We start from the raw sequence: 23,525 nt of genomic DNA on the forward strand, positions 1-23,525 counted from the left end.
AAGTATAACTTGTGTAACATTTATACATACATATTCGTTTTAATTAGTACTATAGTTTGGAATTTTACTTGAAATTTCAAAGTATTGAAATATTTAGAATCATAGTCTTTGTTCAAAAGTTTGAAATATGAAATTGCAAACACATCTCGTGTGATATATCTAAAATATCAAACGAACCTGGGTTTTCCGCTTTTAATACACTTCTTGAAAGTGTCATTCAATGCTCCGAAACTTCCTATGGCGATGGTAACGAGATATATAGCGGTCACGTCACCCTGTTGAGGAATGCAGTGGCAGATACAGAGGGGTCACGTGGTTCCATTCACCTAGGTTATTATTTCACCTATGGACTAAAAATGTATCGCGTAAGTCTCAACCCCCAATCGGAACTCTTCGAATGTCTCGTGCACTCGACATGTGATTGGGGAACTCCTCGAACGTCTCGTGCACGAGACATTCGAGGAGTTCCGATTGTCTCAACCCCTCCTTGGAAAATTTTCTAGATCCCCCCCCCCCCCAAGTTGAAATTCGAATACATATATGTACAACCACTATTACAGTACAATGGCGGAGAATATGTATCGGCGACTTAGTGTAAAAGTGTACGTGAATTTATCTTTACCAAATAAATGTCAAAATCCTATACCTACCATATATGCCAGTAAAATTACAAAAACACATTTATTCTTCATTACGCAAAGCAAATACAAATGCATAGCCATTTAGCAAATCGCACTAACTGACTAAAGTCAATACAATTGGGTATATTTATAATGTTTCATTGCTGCCTTGGAGTGGACATGTAGAAGATGTGTCACATTTCTCTTCCGACACTGGTGGATGAATTAACAATACAAATTTAAAACCATGTAGACAATCATTTGGCAAGACAAGTAATATGAATTAATATACCTGCAATTATCAGAAACTTCCCTAAGAAAGTTGTAACTAGCACGAGTGCCTACATATACATGGATTCCTAACAGACAAAACAAACAATAATGAAAAGCGGGGCAGTGTCAGCCGAATAACATTTGAACAATCTAACTGGCAGTGACGGGGATATTGCGTAACTTCCGGTTATCTGTCATATCTGGAGCGAGTGCTCCGTTGTTTGGAATATGCGCTTCCTACAGATGTTGTTCTAGACCTGTAACTATCGCTACGATCACGTGTCGCTGTTCGATTGCTTCTTTCTCTATCCTTGAACACATCCAATCTGTCTCGATTATCGCTCCTATACCCGTCACGATGATCGTATCGATTATCGCTCCTGTACCCGTCACGATTATCATACCGATTATCGCTCCTGTACCCGTCTCGTTTGTCTCTTCTATAACTACCCCTGTTGTCATATCGATGGTCGCTTCTATATCCATCACGACTACCATGATCTCTGCTACTTCTAATATATGAATCGTCACTTCGATAATCGTCGTAATGATCTCGGCTTCGATGTCTACTGTCAGACCTTCGATCTGGTCCACGACTACTCCGGCGCTCACTACTTCTACTACGTCGATTTCTGTCGTGATAATAATCATCGCTGTCTGATTCACGATCGTCGTAGTAATCATCGCGTCTTCGCGATCTGCTCTCAGATGTTCGACGTGATCGGTCTGCACTTCTGCTTCGATGACTTTGTTCTCTATAGTTGTCCTCCCTTCTCGATTCCCTGTTCCCGTCGCCATGACGGCGAGATTCTGACCGACTCCGAGAGCGAGAATTATCCCTCTGATATTCACTCAAATGACGATTGCTGTTAGAAGAATTGTGACTTGAGGAACTTGTTTCTCGATTTTTGGATTTTCTAACACTTGACGAACGATTGAAGCCGTCATCGTATTTCTTCGTTTTATATTCCTGAAAATAGTCTTTCCCTTCTGTGGTGGACCTCTTCGGTTTGTCAATTGTGTTTTCCGCATTTCTATCGGCCGTTTTTGGATCATTTTCCTTCTCATTTGTGCCCCGATTAAATTCCTTTCGGTTACTCCCTTTTCCTGACTGATTATTTGAAGAGTCACCTTGTTTCGATGAATTAACTTTTCCTAACTCGGAATCAGATCGAAGATCAAACTTCACGCTTGATCGAGCATCATTATCATCAGAGAACCCTTTGTCGGGTACGGACCTGTCGCGTCGAACACTTCCGCTTCTTCTGCCTCTCTGAAGGTTTTCCATTCTGATAGAACTTTTCCCGTCAACACTACCGTTTGATATGATTGCATATGAAACTTTACTGTTAGCAAATTCTGTTGAAACATTGCTTGTGTCGCTGAAGGCCTTGTTTTCAAACCCTTGAGCTCGTTGATATTTGGAGCGATGACTGTATCTGTTACTTCCGGTGCGACTTCCTTGTTGAGACCCGGAAGCGCTCAGTTGAGTAGCGGTTGGTACAGATGTTTGCCTTGACAATGCTGTAAACAAAAGTTTTGGGTTAATAAATGACTGTCTGGCTTTGTATTAAATGTTTTAGGGGTAATGTTAGAAATGCAAAACGGACGAGATGTACCTAAAACTAAAATGTTAGCAAATATTAGTAAGAAAAAAGACAAGATGTGCTTATCGAATTGTAATTTTATTTAGTTTTTTATCCAGTGCGGTTGACATAACAAGACAAAATTTCATTTTGACAAACCTGTTACATTCGTAATTAATGATCAAGATCAGAAGGATCTACTGTAAAATGAAATATTAGAAAAAAATCACAACCTTAAGAAATTGTTCAAATGATAGTATTTAGCGAAATTCAGTTCATTCATACGAAATACTTCCAAGTACATATCGCACATATAGGAATTCACATAAATACATGTATTTTCAGACATGCAAGAATATATTGCTAAATACAGACTTACATCAAATAATCATACAAAACTCTTATTCCTTGAATTCTAAAATTCTTGATTAATCAATAACGGAACGGTTGAGAGTAGCTTCATATTTTTTTAAACTTCGAAAATCTCTAGAAGGATTTTCATTTGAGACGTTTTCTCACGATAAATGTTGCTAAAGTTTCCTCGACACAAGACATGCAAATAATTTATTGTACAAATTGACAAATTTCATCCTGGCAATCGCCGTGGGTTTTTTTCCTTCTGATTTCTGCATAAAACCAAATTGATAATATCATAAGTACTAAATTCTAATGTTAAGTTATAGAGTAACTTTTACTTTATTACATACTTAGTAATACAGGGTTTTTTGCATATTCGATAAAGCTAACTTTACAACAGTCGTATCAACCGTTGAGGGCTTATACGGATTCCCTGTATCAGCCTCGCAAAGAATGTATCAGCAGCCAAATTCATTTATTTGTCAAGAAACATAATTACATGTATCATTGTCAAATCTTATTTGTGATCTTCAAAACAATAACTGTCATAATAAATCTGTGATTCATTAAACTGCTGTTATAAGATTTAAAAGTTGTTGATGTATTTCTGTGACAAATATCTAATTTATATCAAAGTTGTGGTGCTAGATTTTATTCGTTTTAGAGAAATTCCTTTTTTTTTTTTTTTGGTTCAATAAAAAAAATTATTACTAAGTATGTAATAAATATAATGCATATCCATTTCTATATCACATCCTTTCCTATCAGCACTCGACCTCGGGTTGATATTGTTATATCGGGCGGATACAGGGTGCGATATGAAAAAGGGCATGTATCATTCTCTATTTATATATCATACATGCACATCAACTCTCGTAGCACTTTTAAAACAAAACAATAATATGAATTTTAAAAAAATTTACATATTGTGGAGATAAAAACACTCATAGTCATTTATCTTCCTATACATGGCGCTAACGATACAGAGAAATACAAAATGTTTAAGATGCAGCTATACAACGTATTAGTTAAGCGTTTTACGCAAAATGTCAAACATGATATGTCAAACATATGTGGAAAATATGGCAAAATACAGGTACACACTGTTCCATGTCTACACTCTTTGGCTACAAGTGGATACAAATAAAATGGTAACAAAACTCTTATGAAGTAACAGAAATAAGTAAAAATAATAATAATATGGATATTTCATCACATCTCTCAAGTATCAAGATTATTCTTCTCAGAAATGCTTTGATTTTAATTGCGTAATTTCTCCATTCGTAATACACTGCCCTATTTTTTCATTCCTTTCTGCATTTTTTTCACTTCGTCGAAAATTGGTAAGTTAGCAGATTTCTTCCTCTCTCGCGATCTGGATCGATGCGATCCATGTTGCCCATGGTGTCCATGATGTGATGACTGACCATGAGAGCCCTGAGATGATTGATCAGTATGATCATGATGATGATGACGTTGCTTCCGGTTTGCGGAACGCGTTGATGACCTACTTTGACTTCGACTTCTGCTCCTCCGTATACTTGCAGCGTTTGGATTCCTCTCAAATCGACTTTCGTAAGTCATACCAGTGTCTGAACTATTTTCAGTCCTAGAAGGCGAATAACTTCTGTTACTTCTGTCAGAGCGTGTACTACGAGTATAGTTTGTAGCTGAGTCATCCTCATCGGACGGTCGGCGACGTCCGGCAGACCTTCCTAAAGACTGCGATCTACCACCTTCATCGGTAAAAGCTTTGTTAGTGTACCCATAGTCATCGTTACTGGAGTCACTGGTGTGACTGCCCGGTCTCTCTTGACGTCTTCTTTCGGATCTCTCCCGCCTCGCTCTGACGGGATCAGGATCCATACTGAAATGCTTGGCTTTCTGCGAATTTGGTAGCCCTTTCTCGATACTATTTTTATACGTTTCAAAATTGAAATCACAACTTTCATCCGTACTACTGACGGACGCACTGTATCCCTCGTTATCGTGTCCGGAACTCTCATCTCCTCGGTTTCTTCTCCGACTTCTTCTTTGGGAACCTTTCAAGATTCCGTTCGGTTTTGGTTCCGGGAATTTCATAGTTTCATAGCGATCCTCTTCCGGTGGATCGTATGGTCGATGTCTTCGTGAATAAGAGCCCTCGAGGTTCTCTATGGGTTCCCTGTTCCGGCGCCTGTCTCCTTCACGTTCAATGACTACGGATGGGTTCGATCCCGCTGAAACAAAACCAGATGGTTACACTGCAATGACTGCCACAAATAGAACACTGAACTATTTACATCTAAACATAACCAGTCATTTACAAGTTTTATTACCAGCAAGTGTCAACTGTTAATTAAAGGGACTGATTCACGATTTTCCTCCAAATTTGGTTTTTCACTTTAAATGATCAAAATCTACAGCCTAATATGTTTAGAAGGTTTCACCAAAAATAATCAAGGTTATTCATCATGACAGAGGTTCTTTTTAGATAATTTATTATTTGTTTTGAAAACAAAGATTGTTTACGGGGTTTTCAAAATAAATGGATATTGATCCAAGTTTATTATGTATATCACATTCCAAGTATACTTTAGGTAAAATGTGTCATTTAAAAGTTAAAATTTGTGATTGTACAAAATAAAGATGCTTTAAATTACAAAATTAACGTTTCACAGGTTTGTTTGTTTACATAAAAAGACTCGAGACTTTGTTTACATAACATAGAATCAAAGCTAAAATGTTGCTTTTATCCTTGCATTCAGACGGTCCAAATTTTGGTTGTCAACATTAAATGAGCTATATGTTTTATTTTTAACAGTAAAAATGAAAAACATTTTCTTTCGAAAAACGTGAACCAGTCCCTTTAAAGACACTTGCTACAAACATCCCCCCCCCCCCGAAAATGACCAAAAGGAAAATTCAATTCGTTTTTATAAGTAAAATGAACACAATGAAATGTAATTTATTCCGATGATTTCTCAATTAATCCCAAAAACAAAACAGAAAGGAAATAACAGTAGGGAAAATTTGTTTAGATTTATCTTTTGAACATCATAAAAAAATTACTAACCCCCCCCCCCCCCCCCAATCAACCCACGCATCCTTTTTTTTTGGGGGGGGGGGGTTGTATCAAGTGTCCTTAAATAAAAACATGGAGTAAAAAGCAACTACATACATTCATATTGAAATCAACAAAGGATAAAAAGTTCACCACGATTTCTTGTTTATTCACGACTTGATGAAATAATATTTCGAATCGGTGCATCCATTCAAATCAACGCTCAAGATAAAAGGTTGAAATTGACGAGTATCAAAATTATAAAACTGGACTTAATTTTTTTTTTAAATTTTGTTTAATCTGTTTTACAGGGCTTCCTTAAAATCAAACATCTTTGTTCTTCATGGAAAGAACTTCCATTCTTAAATAGGCTTCTACATATCTTCTTTAGATACGTGGACAGCCGTAAAACAATGTACCGTAGGTTGTGTCTGTCCACTTCTCTACAGAAAATAGGCTTGTATGTGAGTTGAAGCCTCTAGATGTATGCTTTAACAAATTTTGAAAAAATATAATCACCTGCAAAATGGGCATCATTTGAAATCGACAATACACTTTAAAATTCTTTATAACTTGCACACAAATTTACAGGTAGATGCAAACTTAAAAACTGAAGATGATCTTGACAATCTTTCGCACAAGAAACAACAGATACAGAGGTATTCAGGGAAACAGGAACGCGTGCTAACAGTCGTCACCATAGCAACTGTACGGTTACCACAACACACCGCGATTCCGACATGGCAACACAAGGGTTCTCGGTAATTTTTTGTCCACTAGGTCTCTTAGTGACATTTTCAGCCAACTCGATCAAGTTCCAATCGGTAACGTAGTTGCGACATGAATCGGGGACACATTCCCTGTACAGTATGCAATATTAATACATGCAGGGCGGGGGAGTAATTAAGAATTGGCAGCAGGGATGAATTGAATGTAATTCTGTCTACGAATCAAAACGGTCCGATGTCTGCTCGTTATTACAAAAAATGTCAGTCTCAGCATAAAACATGTTCAAAACCGGTAGAAAATATGAGTAACAGTACTAGTAATTCATAAATCATTAAAATTATTTCATTCTAACATACAATAATGTAAATACTTTTCTATCTTGTTCAGGAGTACTGGAAAGAAGAAAACGAGGTCAGTGGTGGTGAGATTGAATTAGATCCCTAACTGATAACAACCCGCGATTCTTTGTCGAAGGTTAATTTTGAAGTGCATTTCCAATTTTAAAAACATTGCGCACATAACGGAGGTCATTGAAAATTTCTATAGTAAATCAGATCGTCGAAAAGCTTTTTTTTTTTTCATGTTTCACCGTTACCATGGAATCCAAACGCAGTACTTTTTATCTTGTCATCCAGATCTTGTAAATAGCAATTATCAAATGGCAAGGAAATAACCGAATAACCAATTGTCCCCATCCGTTGCATATTACGAAATCACCACCACTGACCACGTGACTTTTACTCAATTGCAAAATTGAATACCTGTTGTAAAGACGCTGGGCTGTAGTTGCCTCATTTTCTCCTCTTTCTGCTGTGCCATCTGCCGACAGACGAAGAAGCAGACGACAGCAATTATGATGATGAGGAACGCAACCACGCCCACCGCGATGCCAATAATGGCACCCGTGCCGACGCCTCCCCCAGCCGTGTCGGCAACGTTGTTGGAAACCACTCCTGCAAAACATAGAGGAATGAAATGGTATTGCTTGCGTCACTCTTTTCATCATCGCTCTCACAAACTGTGCAACAAAACTGCACAGGATTCTTATAATCACATTTTGAAACACTGACAAATCAATAGCCAGTCCGATGAAGCGTTCATTGCGTTAGTATACTGTCCAGGGTGTTGGTGGTCAGTAGTTTTCATTGCGTTAGTATACTGTCCAGGGTTTTGGTGGTCAGTAGTTTTCATTGCATGGGAACTGGAAATACTATAAAAGTGAAGGTCTGCAGCGAAAAGGTCACGTTATACGTACGTCACGTGTGTCGGATTCTCGTCCAGCTACATCCTTTTAAAAGTGTGTAATTTGATGATCCAAAATATGAAATATTAACATGAATTTCGCGTCAGGGACAGGTCGGTGACGTGTTTGTTGACATTTTACCCTTAAATATTTGAACAAGTTATATTTCCAAATCATGAATATTAAACACTATGTTATATATCACCTTGAACTAGTTGAAATAAACTTTAACGATCAGAAAGAGAAAAGCAGCAAGTTCACATAGTGATCGTGTTATCATCATGTGCACATCGCTAGAGATCTCCATACACATTCCTAAACTGTACACACATATACACAGATTTATCTCGGGTCACGGGATTGATAAATCAGATTAGAAATAACCCATTCAAATTACATAATATTATCATTCAACGATACACAAATTGAAACAAGATACAACGTTACTACTTACGTTACCACGCTTTCTCCATAAGACTAATAAGACTAAGTCATGATGGCAAAATTAGAAAAAAGTCGAACACCCGAACAGCAATGCATTAGTCTATTCAGTGGTCTTGATACGAATAAACAAGGGATATCAGGCTAACCGGGAGACACAGGTATTTCTGATGTAACGCAAATAGGGAAAGGTATGGTCACAGGTAGATTAAGGACAAAGGCGGGTAACCCTGCTTCAAGTGTACACACAATATTAGAACTGAATGGGGAACTCGATGTTTACATCAAACCTTTAATCAAATTCAAGCACGTGTGGTTATTCAGACCATTATGCATGTTGTACACAAAAACATTCAAAAGAATAACTACGGAAGGAATAAAATAACATGCAATCTTTATTAGTTGTATAAACGCTTAAAAAACCCCAGACAATCCACATCTTGCAAACGCTACTTCCGGAACCAGTTCCCATACTGTTATACATACCGGAACTTGAGCATTTACCTGTAAAAGTAGTAAGGACAAGGTTGAAACTGTACGCTTTTGTACCTCCGGACCCTTTATCCAAGCGGACGATAAGGTTACCTGAACGAGTGTGAAAGGTCCCCCCAACGTTAGTGGTGGGGACGCACGTCAACGTTTGCTGCAAGGTAAAATAGAAATGACAAATTCAGTAAGGAAACGTGTGTACAACACACAAAGAAACACGTTTGCTGGTTTAAGTTCTTACATGATAAAAACTTCAAAATTTCATGAATTTATTCTCAAATTCGGACAAGCTGCTTTCATGGATACTTAAAATAAATACGCTTTTGGTTGAAATATTTCCATTTGATGCAGAGAAAGCTTAGAACAGCTAGAAATTTTAAGAGACTGGACCAAGATCCATACCGAGGGGTATTTCTGTGTGTTTTCGTTGTCATAGAAATTCAGTTTCACGGTACAGTCCTTTACGGAAAGATGTTGCACGCGCACACTGAACCGTGTGGCTGTTGTAAATGAGACCGTGCAGGACGCAGCTCCTCCTGAGGTAATTGGGTTGGGATCGGCCTTCAGGTAGAACACATCCAGTTCCGAAACCGTGATGGTCCGTCCGCAGTCAGCACCATCAAAATTCACTGAAAACAAAGAATCACCTTAACTCTCGCTGAAAACGATTCAAAATTCCGATTTGCACCAAATAAAAATTCGCTTGGTTTAATTAAACGAAGAAGGCAAGCTAGCACTACTTTATCGAGAATGAAAATTGTGACTTGCTAGATTTTAAAAAGAGATGAAATAACATGGCCGGGACAACGATCGTGTGCACGTGCGGTAGCATATAGTATGCATGTAATGATAAATCATTGTGTATTTTGAAATGTATTAAGGTTTTTTTCTGTGGTCAGAGCATTGTATCAATATGCTGATGGCAGTGTAGATTCGAATTCTTAGAAACAATAAAACTTTTTCATTGAAAACAAGAACAACATCAAAAGATGGAATGCGCGGCCCAGCGCGCCGTAAGTAAAATAGAAACCGACATTTATACGGACAGAAGTGATTTATCATTAGAAACACAGAGCAAGAACGAATCTCGCTCATTATTTGTAAAAGCAGTCACCGTGTTCATTGTTGCATATTTTCTTTTTTATGAGTTACGAGCGAAAAAAGTCTATTAAGTCATGTATATCATAAGGAATGACAATTTCAATTTCAAACAATTAAAACACATGGTATAACCTGTATGTCGCTTGAAGTGCAAAAATTGGCGCCAAAATTTAGCAGGTGCTACCTTCAATTTACGTTGACCTATTTTAGAAACCACCACGGAGTAACGAGCGGGTTATGCATTATGAGATTTGTCACCTTACTGACAGTCAGTCTAGCGATAGCGTCGTCCTATGTTGGTGTATGTTTCTGTAAAATATACAGGTTTTGTGTCTACAAGTTGCTGTTGTCTTGTGCTCTTTCCATGTATTGTTTGTCTGAATGTTGTTTGTCTGAATGTTGTTTGACGTCCCGTCCAGGCAGATTCACTCGTATTGAGAGGTCACCAGCAGTTTAAAGAGAAATGCCAGAAATTTTGACCTTTGCATGGCGCTTATGGCTGTCCTTAGCCCCCTAGCGCAAACATCCGTGCATCAAAGGACCCCATTGGAAATAAGCTTTTGAGCTTTCATGGGTTATCCTTGGTATTTATGTATGTATGTTTGTATGTATGTATATACCGAATAAATATTTATTTATTTTCATCCTTATTCTGCCAACGCAAACCCTAACACAGGACCTCCGCCCTTATTCTGCCCACGCCCACCCTAACACAGGACCTCCGTCCTTATTCTGCCCACCCTAACACAGGACCTCCATCCTTATTCTGCCCACCCTAACACAGGACCTCCGTCCTTATTCTGCCCACCCTAACACAGGACCTCCGTCCTTATTCTGCCCACCCTAACACAGGACCTCCGTCCTTATTCTGCCCACGCCTACCCTAACACAGAACCTCCGTCCTTATTCTGCCCACCCTAACACAGGACCTCCGTCCTTATTCTGCCCACCCTAACACAGGACCTCCGTCCTTATTCTGCCCACCCTAACACAGGACCTCCGTCCTTATTCCCGCACGCCCAACCCAACAAAGTACCTCCTTTGGGTTTAAGGTCACTCATATCCGAAAGACCTAACTTTCATTTCCAATGTCTGGCGCTTGGTGAAGAAACTCATTGTAAAGCGCCTTAGGTTTGGCTAATGATAAAACCTTTAGCAACAATATATCGCATATTTCTAAAACTTAGAGGTGATGGTTTCTTTGAGTATTCATCGTCCTTAATCTGGAGTTCAAGTTTGTGTTGTTTTCTCGTTACTGTTCCTCGTATTACTATAAATACTAATGAAACACCCTCTTTTATGACTGCCAACATAATTATATAGATGTGTATATTTGTCACGCCTCATTTATCGACCGTGTCTACTTCACCATATACAATTTGTGAGGTATGGTAAAAGATGTCTGGACAATACGGTGATGTACGATTGGTTGACTTGTCAACACTTTACCTTCTACTGTACAGAGTCGACTTACTGGTCAAATTCTCGCATGACAATGTTTTGATGCGTGTGGATTACAAGTAACAGACACCAATCTTTTGGACTCCAGAAAATCTCTATATTTAAGCATGTTTTTGATTAAAATAGTTGTCTTTTGACCTGGAACACGTGTTCAGCGTTTTTAAACTATGCACAATAGCATGCAAATGAATGCGAATTTCCCCAGAGGAGTAGCGTTACATAATGTCAATATTATACTCGCATGGTGTACATACTTGAAACAATAAATACACTTACCTGTATATTCAAATGCCTCGACCATGATACAAATGGCGTTCACCAGAAGGTATAAAAATCGCATCTTCCTGAATTCCATCTTGTCTGATAGTTGGTTTATTACTTTAATGTTTATTTATGTACACAGTGCATATATGATGTAAAAACAAACACAATACGATGACCTAATTCCCAAATAAGGTCAAACCTCTATCGTGAACTTTGCAGGAAAAGGTAGCGTGCAGAATCCTGTCATAAATCAGCATATGAACGCCATAGTATGGGAGATTTTGAACACAACTCCCTAATTAAGTACACATGTCGACTTTACATAATCCGAATATCCGATCTGGTCAGAGAAGACTTGAAATCACACTAGAAAGTCGTTAACCGACAAAGGTAATCGCGCACGCAATACAGCAAACATATTTTTGCTTCGTGCAGTTTTTGATGTGTAAAATATTTAACATTATGTATCACAATCAGCATATACTTCCTTATTTCTAGTTATGATAATCGCCATGTTGGAAAAAATCTCATACACCTGGTCACAGGTAATAAACATCACGTGGCGCCGTCTAGCGTTAAATATTTCGTAAGGTGACTTTCTGCAATCCAAGGTAGATAATTTTAGCTTTTTCTCTTTTTTTGAAAAAAAAAAGATTTGGTAATTTGCAAAGAGCACCCCTTTTGGGGATACATATAGTTCTTTTCATTTTAACGGTTTCAATTTTTATATCATCATGATCACATATACTGTAAGTATTATAGTTAATAACGCCACTCACTGTGACTTCGTCTGCCATAAAATGAGTATACGGATAATAAATCAACTATAGCTTAACAAGGTCGGGTGACATTTTAACTTTAAAGTTCTGGTTTTGTGCACGATCTGACGTAGTGATAATAGGAAATTTTTGTATGAGTAACCCTCACCCAATAAGTCGATGAACTCAGATAATTCACCTGTGTTCAGGTGATGCACAGATGTGTCATCGTTTTTTACAGCGAATGCCTTCAATGTTTTCATTTTTATACATTCATCAAATTCATGTTACATGTCTCGATTCCTTGATTTTGGCCTTCCCGGTTCATGTAAATGCCTTACGTGTACCAAATATAGAACATTTGTCACATAAAGTTTGGGTTCGCACATGGAACAGAACATAGAGATGTTTTTTTCTTTCTTATCGATATCCGTAGCGTAGGTAGATCATTTATGGATGACTCTATTCACAGGTGTCTGTGGTTCTATACATGTAAAATGTATGTACGTGTATATGTAGTGTAAAATTTACGTGAAACAAACATGTCCGATGACACCAAACTACACCTACACGTCTGTATTGACGTAACCAGGTCAAACTAACTCAGTACATCAATACATTCCAAGATCATACACATTTTTTCTTATTAAAAATGCAGATTTAAAAATATGTACCCACCTTTTACATGTACAATAAATCCACGTGTCTGGTGTATGTATACAGGTAAATGCCGACACCTGAATCATTGATCAGGTAACACGGACAGGATGTACTGTTTTGCTGTTTACATTCACTGACACACCTTCAGTATAAATACCTTTATTTTGTTTTCCGGACATGTTATTTAAAATGCAACTTCTAAACTTCATGGACAGTTGACTCGTATAGTCAGCGTGAGAGAATTTAAATTGTTTCGATTTTTCACATAAAAAACCCCAGAAGATTTACAAAGTTGCGAAATCAGCTATTTCACTCGACTGTAAAGTTCACATTTTTGAGTTGAGGGACTGCATGTCGTGGGTGGGAGGGATTGGGGTGGGGGTGGGTGGGGGGTTGTGGGGTGGACTACTGATTATAACCAATGCATTGCTGTTCATCAACCGTTACTCTTACATACATAATACACTAGTTAGTTTCACAAACACTACCACACATAGTATAATCATGTTCTGTCAAAGTGTTCATAACACAATAATGCCCAGTTGTTCTTTACAGACCCTGAGGGTAAATTCCCCGGCAATGCACTTACATAACATTAATTACATTGATCAATGACATACCATTCTGTGAGAATGTCCATTCGATGTATGACAGAAGCACGAAGCACAATAATATCCACTGGACGTTGGTTTTCGCCATATTTTCCTCTCAGTAGCTAACACACAGTCGTTATTCCTCCATTATACTGCTGTTTCAAAACACTTCAACATCTAATTAACTAATGAGTGAACGCTCTGTGCCACCTGTCACTATATAAGTTAGTACACGTCCAGCCGCTAATTACACTAATAACGGAGATTCCACGAGAATTAATTCACACTTCATTCTCCCATTCCTCGCCGAATTGAAAAGAAATGATTTAAACTTCAGTATACACACGATATGGTCACTAATCCGGCTATGTTTAGAAATCCGTAAGTCACATGATTACGAAAATACGTGGTCCAAGCATTCCGTGATGTCAATAAATCGATTAGATGAATTCGATCTAAATATATATACCTGGATGATTCAGCTGCCCTCGTGACACGCCCCTATATAAAAAAAATCCCTGCTGTTTTTCAAATTCAGTCCTAAATAACGACACCGAATGCTTCTCTAGACAAGTATTCTGTCTGTGCTTGATTAAGAATGGCTTACTCCAATAAATCCGGGATATTCAAATAATTAATATGACTTCCTGAGTCATTCGTTAAGTCCGACCATATGGGCCCACACTGCTACTGTGATGTCATCGTCAAGCGTCCTTTCCTCACCTGAGACAACAGGAATGACCTTCGCTGAATGTCAAACGACTGACAAAAATTTCACCCTAGGCTTCGTATAACACCTTCCACTATTGTCAAATTCCCTATAGAGTCGACGGAGATTCGGTGGAAGATAAACCTTAAGCTGTAAATATTACCAGTTTTGCATATAAAGCATTTTTTATCCAACGCAGTGTAAATGAGAGAGAGAAAGAGAGAGGAAATGGGAGGGAAAGGAGATGGGAGATAAGAGAAGATACGAAAGGAGAGAAAAAAAGATGAAAGAGGGGGTGGGGTGGCGCAGAGGTGGACCCCCTGTTTACCTATCCCTCACTCCACCCCTCCTCACCCCATCTTCCCAAGTCAAGGGTTTCCGATCCGCTCCTCTTCTCACAAACTTTTGCGAGGAGAGGAGCAGATCAGAAACCCTTGACTTGGGAGGATGTCCTCACCCCCATAATTAAAAACCTGCGCAATGTGTGTGAAGACAAATAACATTAAGGAGGAGTAACCCATTGCTATTAAGAACGACTCACTTCAACACAGCGACATATTCCTTGTCCTTCCCTCTTGTCTGCTGCATGAAAAAAATCAGTGTCAGTTTCAAAGACAATGTAAAAAATATTGAATATGGTTAGGAGTACAAAGCCAAAAGATTTTGAAAAAAATACCTTTAATACATATTTCAGTAGGTGTGTCACATTGTACAAGTTACAAGGTATAATCATGAGTAGGTACCCCGTTTTTCCTTCTTTCTTTTTTTTTTTTTTTGGTATTTACTTTTTCTTGCTTTGTTTGTTTGATTTGATAATATTTGGTTCTTTTTCTTTTCTTTTGTTTGTCTTTCTTGGTTCCCATTACATGTAACTACCCGGCCACTCTCTTTTCTTCCCCTATTAGTTGGTTATGCAGAAGGTTCAAAGTTATTTAGGCTAAACCTGTTGCATAATCCTTATTATGTTATACATAATAAAATACTGTTTAAAGCTCAGTGTTTTGTTGTTGTTTTTTTGGTTTGTAAATCGTGATGTCCAGCGTGGGTTTTAATTTTTCTGTTAGGTTACTTTCTATCAAGATTGCATTTCCCCCATTAAATAGATAAATTAAAGTTTCCAATGGCAGAATATTTTAGTGCAGTTCCTCTGCTTCATTCATATAGAACTTTTTAAGTTATTCGAGTCCTCAATGAAAGCAGACAGCATATAAAACCTTTTGTTTCAACAGTTATTAAAGTATGAAGTAAATACACGATACCTGAGAGAGTTAAGTTCATGTATTTCACTCAGACTACTTACAATTAAAGAATAACTGTCAAAATGGTTCGTATTATGGTAAAAGAAATGAAGCACGTGGTAGTTTGCATAATCGGCCACGAAACCAATTATCATATGCAGATATTACACCATGCTTTCATTGTTTTTATATCTCCATATTACAAACAATATCCATGCCTCATATGTGCAGTGCGTACACGTAGCATCGTTTTTAAAGTGAGGTGCGAGGTGGGGGGCAGATAAAAAGTTAACTTCACAATTGTGGAAATTTGAAATCGTGGGGAAGGAAGCGGGTTGATTCTTCATTACTCAGGTTCAATTGAAATTTTACATTTCATTAACTACAATCTATTACTATTAACAGGGGGTGGGGCTTAAATCAAACTTTGCATACAAATATAACGGGAAAAGTACGACCCACTTATCTCTTTACATTCCTGGTAATACAGGCCTCATCATAATGAAGATCTAATCAACTTCAGTCGTTAACTATAACATGTGGAGGTGTAGATAACTGTAGTCAGTCATTAAGTATAACATGTGGAGGTGTAGTTAACTATAGTCAGTCATTAACTATAACATGTGGAGGTGTAGTTAACTGTAGTCAGTCATTAACTATCACATGTGGAGGTGTAGTTAACTGTAGTGTCAGTCGTTAACTATAACATGTAGAGGTGTAGATAAATGTAGTCAGTCATTAACTATAACATGTGGAGGTGTAGTTAACTGTAGTCAGTCGTTAACTATAACATGTGGAGGTGTAGTTAACTGTAGTCAGTCATTAACTATCACATGTGGAGGTGTAGTTAACTGTAGTGTCAGTCGTTAACTATAACATGTAGAGGTGTAGATAACTGTAGTCAGTCATTAACTATAACATGTGGAGGTGTAGATAACTGTAGTCAGTCGTTAACTATAACATGTGGAGGTGTAGTTAACTATAACATGTGGAGGTGTAGATAACTGTAGTGTCAGTCATTAACTATAACATGTGGAGGTGTAGTTAACTGTAGTGTCAGTCGTTAATTATAACATGTAGAGGTGTAGATAACTGTAGTCAGTCATTAACTATAACATGTGGAGGTGTAGTTAACTATAACATGTGGAGGTGTAGTTAAATGTAGTGTCAGTCGTTAACTATAACATGTGGAGGTGTAGATAACTGTAGTCAGTCATTAACTATAACATGTAGAAGTGTAGTTAACTGTAGTCAGTCATTAACTATAACATGTGGAGGTGTAGATAACTGTAGTCAGTCATTAACTATAACATGTGGAGGTGTAGTTAACTGTAGTATCAGACATTAACTATAACATGTGGAGGTGTAGTTAACTGTAGTGTCAGTCATTAACTATAACATGTGGAGGTGTAGATAACTAGTGTCAGTCATTAACTATAACATGTGGAGGTGTAGTTAACTGTAGTGTCAGTCATTAACTATAACATGTAGAGGTGTAGATAACTGTAGTCAGTCATTAACTATTACATGTAGAAGTGTAGTTAACTGTAGTCAGTCATTAACTATAACATGTGGAGGTGTAGTTAACTGTAGTGTCAGTCGTTAACTATAACATGTGGAGGTGTAGATAACTGTAGTGTCAGTCATTAACTATAACATGTGGAGGTGTAGTTAACTTTAGTGTCAGTCGTTAACTATAACATGTGGTGGTGTAGTTAACTATAACATGTGGAGGTGTAGTTAACTGTAGTGTCAGTCATTAACTATAACATGTGGAGGTGTAGTTAACTGTAGTGTCAGTCATTAACTATAACATGTGGAGGTGTAGATAACTGTAGTCAGTCATTAACTATTACATGTAGAAGTGTAGTTAACTGTAGTCAGTCATTAACTATAACATGTGGAGGTGTAGTTAACTGTAGTATCAGACATTAACTATAACATGTGGAGGTGTAGTTAACTGTAGTCAGTCATTAACTATAACATGTGGAGGTGTAGTTAACTGTAGTCAGTCATTAACTATCACATGTGGAGGTGTAGATAACTGTAGTGTCAGTCATTAACTATAACATGTGGAGGTGTAGTTAACTGTAGTCAGTCATTAACTATAACATGTGGAGGTGTAGTTAACTGTAGTCAGTCATTAACTATAACATGTGGAGGTGTAGATACCTGTAGTCAGTCATTAACTATAACATGTGGAGTTGTAGTTAACTGTAGTGTCAGTCATTAACTATAACATGTGAAGGTGTAGTTAACTGTAGTCAGTCATTAACTATAACATGTGGAGGTGTAGTTAACTGTAGTCAGTCATTAACTATAACATGTGGAGGTGTAGATAACTGTAGTGTCAGTCATTAACTATAACATGTGGAGGTGTAGTTAACTGTAGTGTCAGTCGTTAACTATAACATGTGGAGGTGTAGATAACTGTAGTCAGTCATTAACTATAACATGTGGAGGTGTAGTTAACTGTAGTCAGTCATTAACTATAACATGTGGAGGTGTAGTTAACTGTAGTCAGTCATTAACTATCACATGTGGAGGTGTAGTTAACTGTAGTGTCAGTCATTAACTATAACATGTGGAGGTGTAGATAACTGTAGTGTCAGTCATTAACTATAACATGTAGAGGTGTAGTTAACTTTAGTGTCAGTCGTTAACTATAACATGTGGAGGTGTAGTTAACTATAACATGTGGAGGTGTAGTTAACTATAACATGTGGAGGTGTAGTTAACTGTAGTGTCAGTCATTAACTATAACATGTGGAGGTGTAGTTAACTGTAGTGTCAGTCATTAACTATAACATGTAGAGGTGTAGATAACTGTAGTCAGTCATTAACTATTACATGTAGAAGTGTAGTTAACTGTAGTCAGTAATTAACTATAACATGTGGAGGTGTAGTTAACTGTAGTGTCAGTCGTTAACTATAACATGCGGAGGTGTAGTTAACTTTAGTGTCAGTCGTTAACTATAACATGTGGAGGTGTAGTTAACTATAACATGTGGAGGTGTAGTTAACTGTAGTGTCAGTCATTAACTATAACATGTGGAGGTGTAGTTAACTGTAGTATCAGACATTAACTATAACATGTGGAGGTGTAGATAACTGTAGTCAGTCATTAACTATAACATGTGGAGGTGTAGTTAAATGTAGTGTCAGTCATTAACTATAACATGTGGAGGTGTAGATAACTGTAGTCAGTCATTAACTATAACATGTGGAGGTGTAGATAACTGTAGTCAGTCATTAACTATAACATGTGGAGGTGTAGATAACTGTAGTCAGTCATTAACTATAACATGTGGAGGTGTAGTTAATTGTAGTCAGTCATTAACTATAACATGTGGAGGTGTAGATACCTGTAGTCAGTCATTAACTATAACATGTGGAGTTGTAGTTAACTGTAGTGTCAGTCATTAACTATAACATGTGAAGGTGTAGTTAACTGTAGTCAGTCATTAACTATAACATGTGGAGGTGTAGTTAACTGTAGTCAGTCATTAACTATAACATGTGGAGGTGTAGATAACTGTAGTGTCAGTCATTAACTATAACATGTGGAGGTGTAGTTAACTGTAGTGTCAGTCGTTAACTATAACATGTGGAGGTGTAGATAACTGTAGTCAGTCATTAACTATAACATGTGGAGGTGTAGTTAACTGTAGTCAGTCATTAACTATAACATGTGGAGGTGTAGTTAACTGTAGTCAGTCATTAACTATCACATGTGGAGGTGTAGTTAACTGTAGTGTCAGTCATTAACTATAACATGTGGAGGTGTAGATAACTGTAGTGTCAGTCATTAACTATAACATGTAGAGGTGTAGTTAACTTTAGTGTCAGTCGTTAACTATAACATGTGGAGGTGTAGTTAACTATAACATGTGGAGGTGTAGTTAACTATAACATGTGGAGGTGTAGTTAACTGTAGTGTCAGTCATTAACTATAACATGTGGAGGTGTAGTTAACTGTAGTGTCAGTCATTAACTATAACATGTAGAGGTGTAGATAACTGTAGTCAGTCATTAACTATTACATGTAGAAGTGTAGTTAACTGTAGTCAGTAATTAACTATAACATGTGGAGGTGTAGTTAACTGTAGTGTCAGTCGTTAACTATAACATGCGGAGGTGTAGATAACTGTAGTGTCAGTCATTAACTATAACATGTAGAGGTGTAGTTAACTTTAGTGTCAGTCGTTAACTATAACATGTGGAGGTGTAGTTAACTATAACATGTGGAGGTGTAGTTAACTGTAGTGTCAGTCATTAACTATAACATGTGGAGGTGTAGTTAACTGTAGTATCAGACATTAACTATAACATGTGGAGGTGTAGATAACTGTAGTCAGTCATTAACTATAACATGTGGAGGTGTAGTTAAATGTAGTGTCAGTCATTAACTATAACATGTGGAGGTGTAGATAACTGTAGTCAGTCATTAACTATAACATGTGGAGGTGTAGATAACTGTAGTCAGTCATTAACTATAACATGTGGAGGTGTAGATAACTGTAGTCAGTCATTAACTATAACATGTGGAGGTGTAGTTAATTGTAGTCAGTCATTAACTATAACATGTGGAGGTGTAGATAACTGTAGTCAGTCATTAACTATAACATGTGGAGGTGTAGTTAACTGTAGTGTCAGTCGTTAACTATAACATGTGGAGGTGTAGATAACTATAGTGTCAGTCATTAACTATAACATGTAGAGGTGTAGTTAACTTTAGTGTCAGTCGTTAACTATAACATGTGGAGGTGTAGTTAACTATAACATGTGGAGGTGTAGTTAACTGTAGTGTCAGTCATTAACTATAACATGTAGAGGTGTAGATAACTGTAGTCAGTCATTAACTATTACATGTAGAAGTGTAGTTAACTGTAGTCAGTAATTAACTATAACATGTGGAAGTGTATTTAACTGTAGTGTCAGTCGTTAACTATAACATGTGGAAGTGTAGATAACTAGTCAGTCATTAACTATTACATGTAGAAGTGTAGTTAACTGTAGTGTCATTCATTAACTATAACATGTGGATGTGTAGTTAACTGTAGTGTCAGTCGTTAACTATAACATGCGGAGGTGTAGATAACTGTAGTGTCAGTCATTAACTATAACATGTGGAGGTGTAGATAACTGTAGTCAGTCATTAACTATAACATGTGGAGGTGTAGTTAACAGTAGTGTCAGTCATTAACTATAACATGTGGAGGTGTAGTTAACTTTAACATGTGGATTTCGTAGGGGACATGAATTAGAACATTATATGTAAACTACAGTGTACCGTTTAAAACATTACGCATTGAATTTTTTATGGATTACAAAGTCGTAAAAATAGTAAAATTTAGCAGTAAGTTAAAGATAAAAAGATGTGCCCTTAAACAATTAATTTCTCTAAAGGTTAAGGCGACATCTAGTTTCGTCAGAATGACAGGTTTTCCAGTGCAGAAATCACTGCGAGGTTAGCACATAATTGTGAAATTGCACTGCGAGGTTAGCACATAATTGTGAAATCACTGCGAGGTTAGCACATAATTGTGAAATTGCACTGCGAGGTTAGCACATAATTGTGAAATCACTGCGAGGTTAGCACATAATTGTGAAATTGATTGGGATGATCAACAAAATGACGGATAATTTATCCACTGAAAATTGTCAATAAATGGGGGGACAATTGGAATATTATATACAGCCATACCGGGAAGAGTGGATTTCCTGTACGCGAACACAAGGAGAAGACATTTACTAGTATGTCGTGTGATGTGCATTGTTAAGTCCACTTCATACAAATTCAGTGAGACGGGATTCATATTTATGAAAAAGACGAGAAAATCCAACAGCATAGAATATCCATTTGTGTACATAAACGAAAATTGGATTATGAATAAGCTAGTAAGTATAAATTTCAATATTTTTAGTAAGTATCTCCAATATCACACTTTAAATCGAAAGTATAAAACATTGTATGCAACTGAGTTAAAATGATGAATTCAAATAGCTATTTAAACCAATCATGTTAAAGTACTTGTGACATTTGATACAATTCTTTTAACTTTCCTTTATTTCAGTTCTTTCGTATTTTAGAAGTGACTTGTCTTTGACTGAAATATGATTATGTAAGTTTTCAAGCTTTTAGTTTCATTCGTATTCAAGCCCACGGTAGCAATCTTTATTATGTGTATAACAATTTTTCGTCAGTTCTTTTCTACATACGGGCATTTTAAATCAGATTTCAAACGGTTAAATACCGTCACTTACCATTATTCGTCAGGTTAATTGCACGATTGCGGCCAGAAGGCAAATAATGCTCCGATTTCTATATTAGAATTAAACTTGAGACGATTTAGACCTTAAAATGGAAATCGAAAGGCGAAAGGACAACAATCTAACCATATTGTCATGATTCAGGTCGGCTGGAATTATTGCGGGTATAGTGATTGGTGCTGTCCTTGGAACTCTATTGCTGGGATGTTGCTTTGCCATGATTTGCCGCCATTGTCGTCATCATCACTCGGGACATTTTGGGACTTATCCACCAATTATTGGAGAACACCATGGCGGGCATCATTACGGGGGTCATCATGGAGGTCATCACGGAGATCACCACGGTGGTCATCATTAATCTGTGTCACACAAAACACATGGGTCGCATTAAACAGATGTCCTCTGAAATGCGATGGCAATTAAATATTTAAAACTCCAAATTTGACCTATATTCAGCAATTTGAAAGATACAAATGTATCTATTCAATGCATATTTTATTGTAAGATATAAATGAACGGATTGGCATTGACAGTGGCAATAAAGTTTGGAGATACTGTAACTATTTCAATATAATTGTGAGAAATGTTGGATACAATTTTACTGTTACAATTGTACTAACGCTAGCCGATATGAAACAGGTCTGTATTATACGTTTTTATCTTACACCCTTCTGTTGAAGGTGAAGAAAAATTACAGCGTTTTAAAACATACACAGCACACAAATAAATTACAGCAATTAATTGTATTACACCAACTCCTACATCTCAGGGCGGATCCCGGAATTTCAGTTTGGGGGCGCAACTTTATGAACCAGGGGGTCTGGGGCCGCCTTGAGGCCCCCAGTGGGTCCAGGGCGAAGCCCTGATGGGAGCCCAGTGGGCGAAGTTCCCGAAAGGTCTTGGATTTTAATAATTTAGAGTTTGAAATATGTCTCCTATGTAGTAATTTTTTTACTATTTTCTGTCATTTTAAATAAGGTGAAATTAATGAAATGACGCAAATTTTATGAATTTTTGGAGTTTCCCAATAAAAGTAATTCAATAAATCAAAAGATTTTGTCATTTATTTCTCTGAGAGAGGAAGAAAGTGTTGCTTCTTTTATCGTTTACATTATTTTTAAACAAGAGAGCAACTATTTGAAAATTTTAGGAGGGCGCAGTCGGCACTGTATCCAGTTTTCTATTGAAAGTTTAAACAATTCAGAAACTCGAGTTCGAGGTAGAAAAAATCGGGTTAGTAACTCGCACTGGTTTACAGAACCACAATTCTAGTCTGTCTCGTGTGCAGTGACCACGACCTGATTTGACTAAACTGAGACTGGTCCAAGTAACTGAATTTTTAACATGTATAAACATCCCCGTGGAAGAAAAGAATGACAAGTATCGTATTACAATACATCGGTTACTGTTAGTGTCTCCATTCTGGTTTGGTCGACACAACGTTCCTGAAGTAGCGTGGGCGTGGTAATAGTCAAACACGTGATGACTTTGTCATAAACAAACAGGATGTAATCAAATGACAGTAACTGCATATTACCTCTTCCTGAAAATTATCTGTTTAAAAGATCAATTCTCAGGCGCGGATCCGGGAATCTTTGGAAAGAAAACAAAAACCAAATATATGTACATACTGTATAAACACCATATTTTCAAACTTAAAGAAGGCAATTTGCCAAGCTTTAGACGA

The 23,525-nt window shown here is 37.2% G+C and overlaps 1 protein-coding gene and 1 long non-coding RNA gene across 5 annotated transcripts; one reads left to right on the top strand and one right to left on the bottom strand.

The window, feature by feature from the left end:
• Positions 1–667: 667 nt before the first annotated feature.
• On the bottom strand, positions 668–14,657 carry LOC125653911 (peptidyl-prolyl cis-trans isomerase G-like). Of its 3 annotated transcripts, none has more exons than XM_048883584.2 (5): positions 13,646–14,657; positions 9,184–9,410; positions 8,797–8,935; positions 7,370–7,561; positions 668–2,417 (listed from the first exon to the last, which is right to left on the bottom strand). In XM_048883584.2, the coding sequence occupies exons 1-5, from the start codon at positions 13,722–13,724 to the stop codon at positions 1,081–1,083; spliced, it is 1,974 nt and encodes a 657-aa protein (XP_048739541.2). In that variant the 5' UTR covers positions 13,725–14,657; the 3' UTR covers positions 668–1,080. The 3 variants fall into 3 exon arrangements, with proteins under 3 accessions (XP_048739541.2, XP_048739540.2, XP_048739542.2); XM_048883583.2 differs by having other exon boundaries at positions 11,620–14,657; XM_048883585.2 differs by lacking the exons at positions 8,797–8,935; positions 9,184–9,410.
• A 6,250-nt stretch (positions 14,658–20,907) lies between these two features.
• Positions 20,908–22,884, top strand: LOC125653912 (uncharacterized). 2 transcript variants are annotated; one of them, XR_008796741.1, is made up of 4 exons: positions 21,083–21,097; positions 21,130–21,466; positions 21,643–21,690; positions 21,983–22,884. It is a non-coding gene; the product is annotated as an uncharacterized LOC125653912 (long non-coding RNA). The 2 variants fall into 2 exon arrangements; XR_008796740.1 differs by having other exon boundaries at positions 20,908–21,466.
• Positions 22,885–23,525: the final 641 nt, after the last annotated feature.

This window comes from Ostrea edulis, chromosome 7 (genome assembly GCF_947568905.1).
Source record: "Ostrea edulis chromosome 7, xbOstEdul1.1, whole genome shotgun sequence".
NCBI lineage: Eukaryota > Metazoa > Mollusca > Bivalvia > Ostreida > Ostreidae > Ostrea > Ostrea edulis.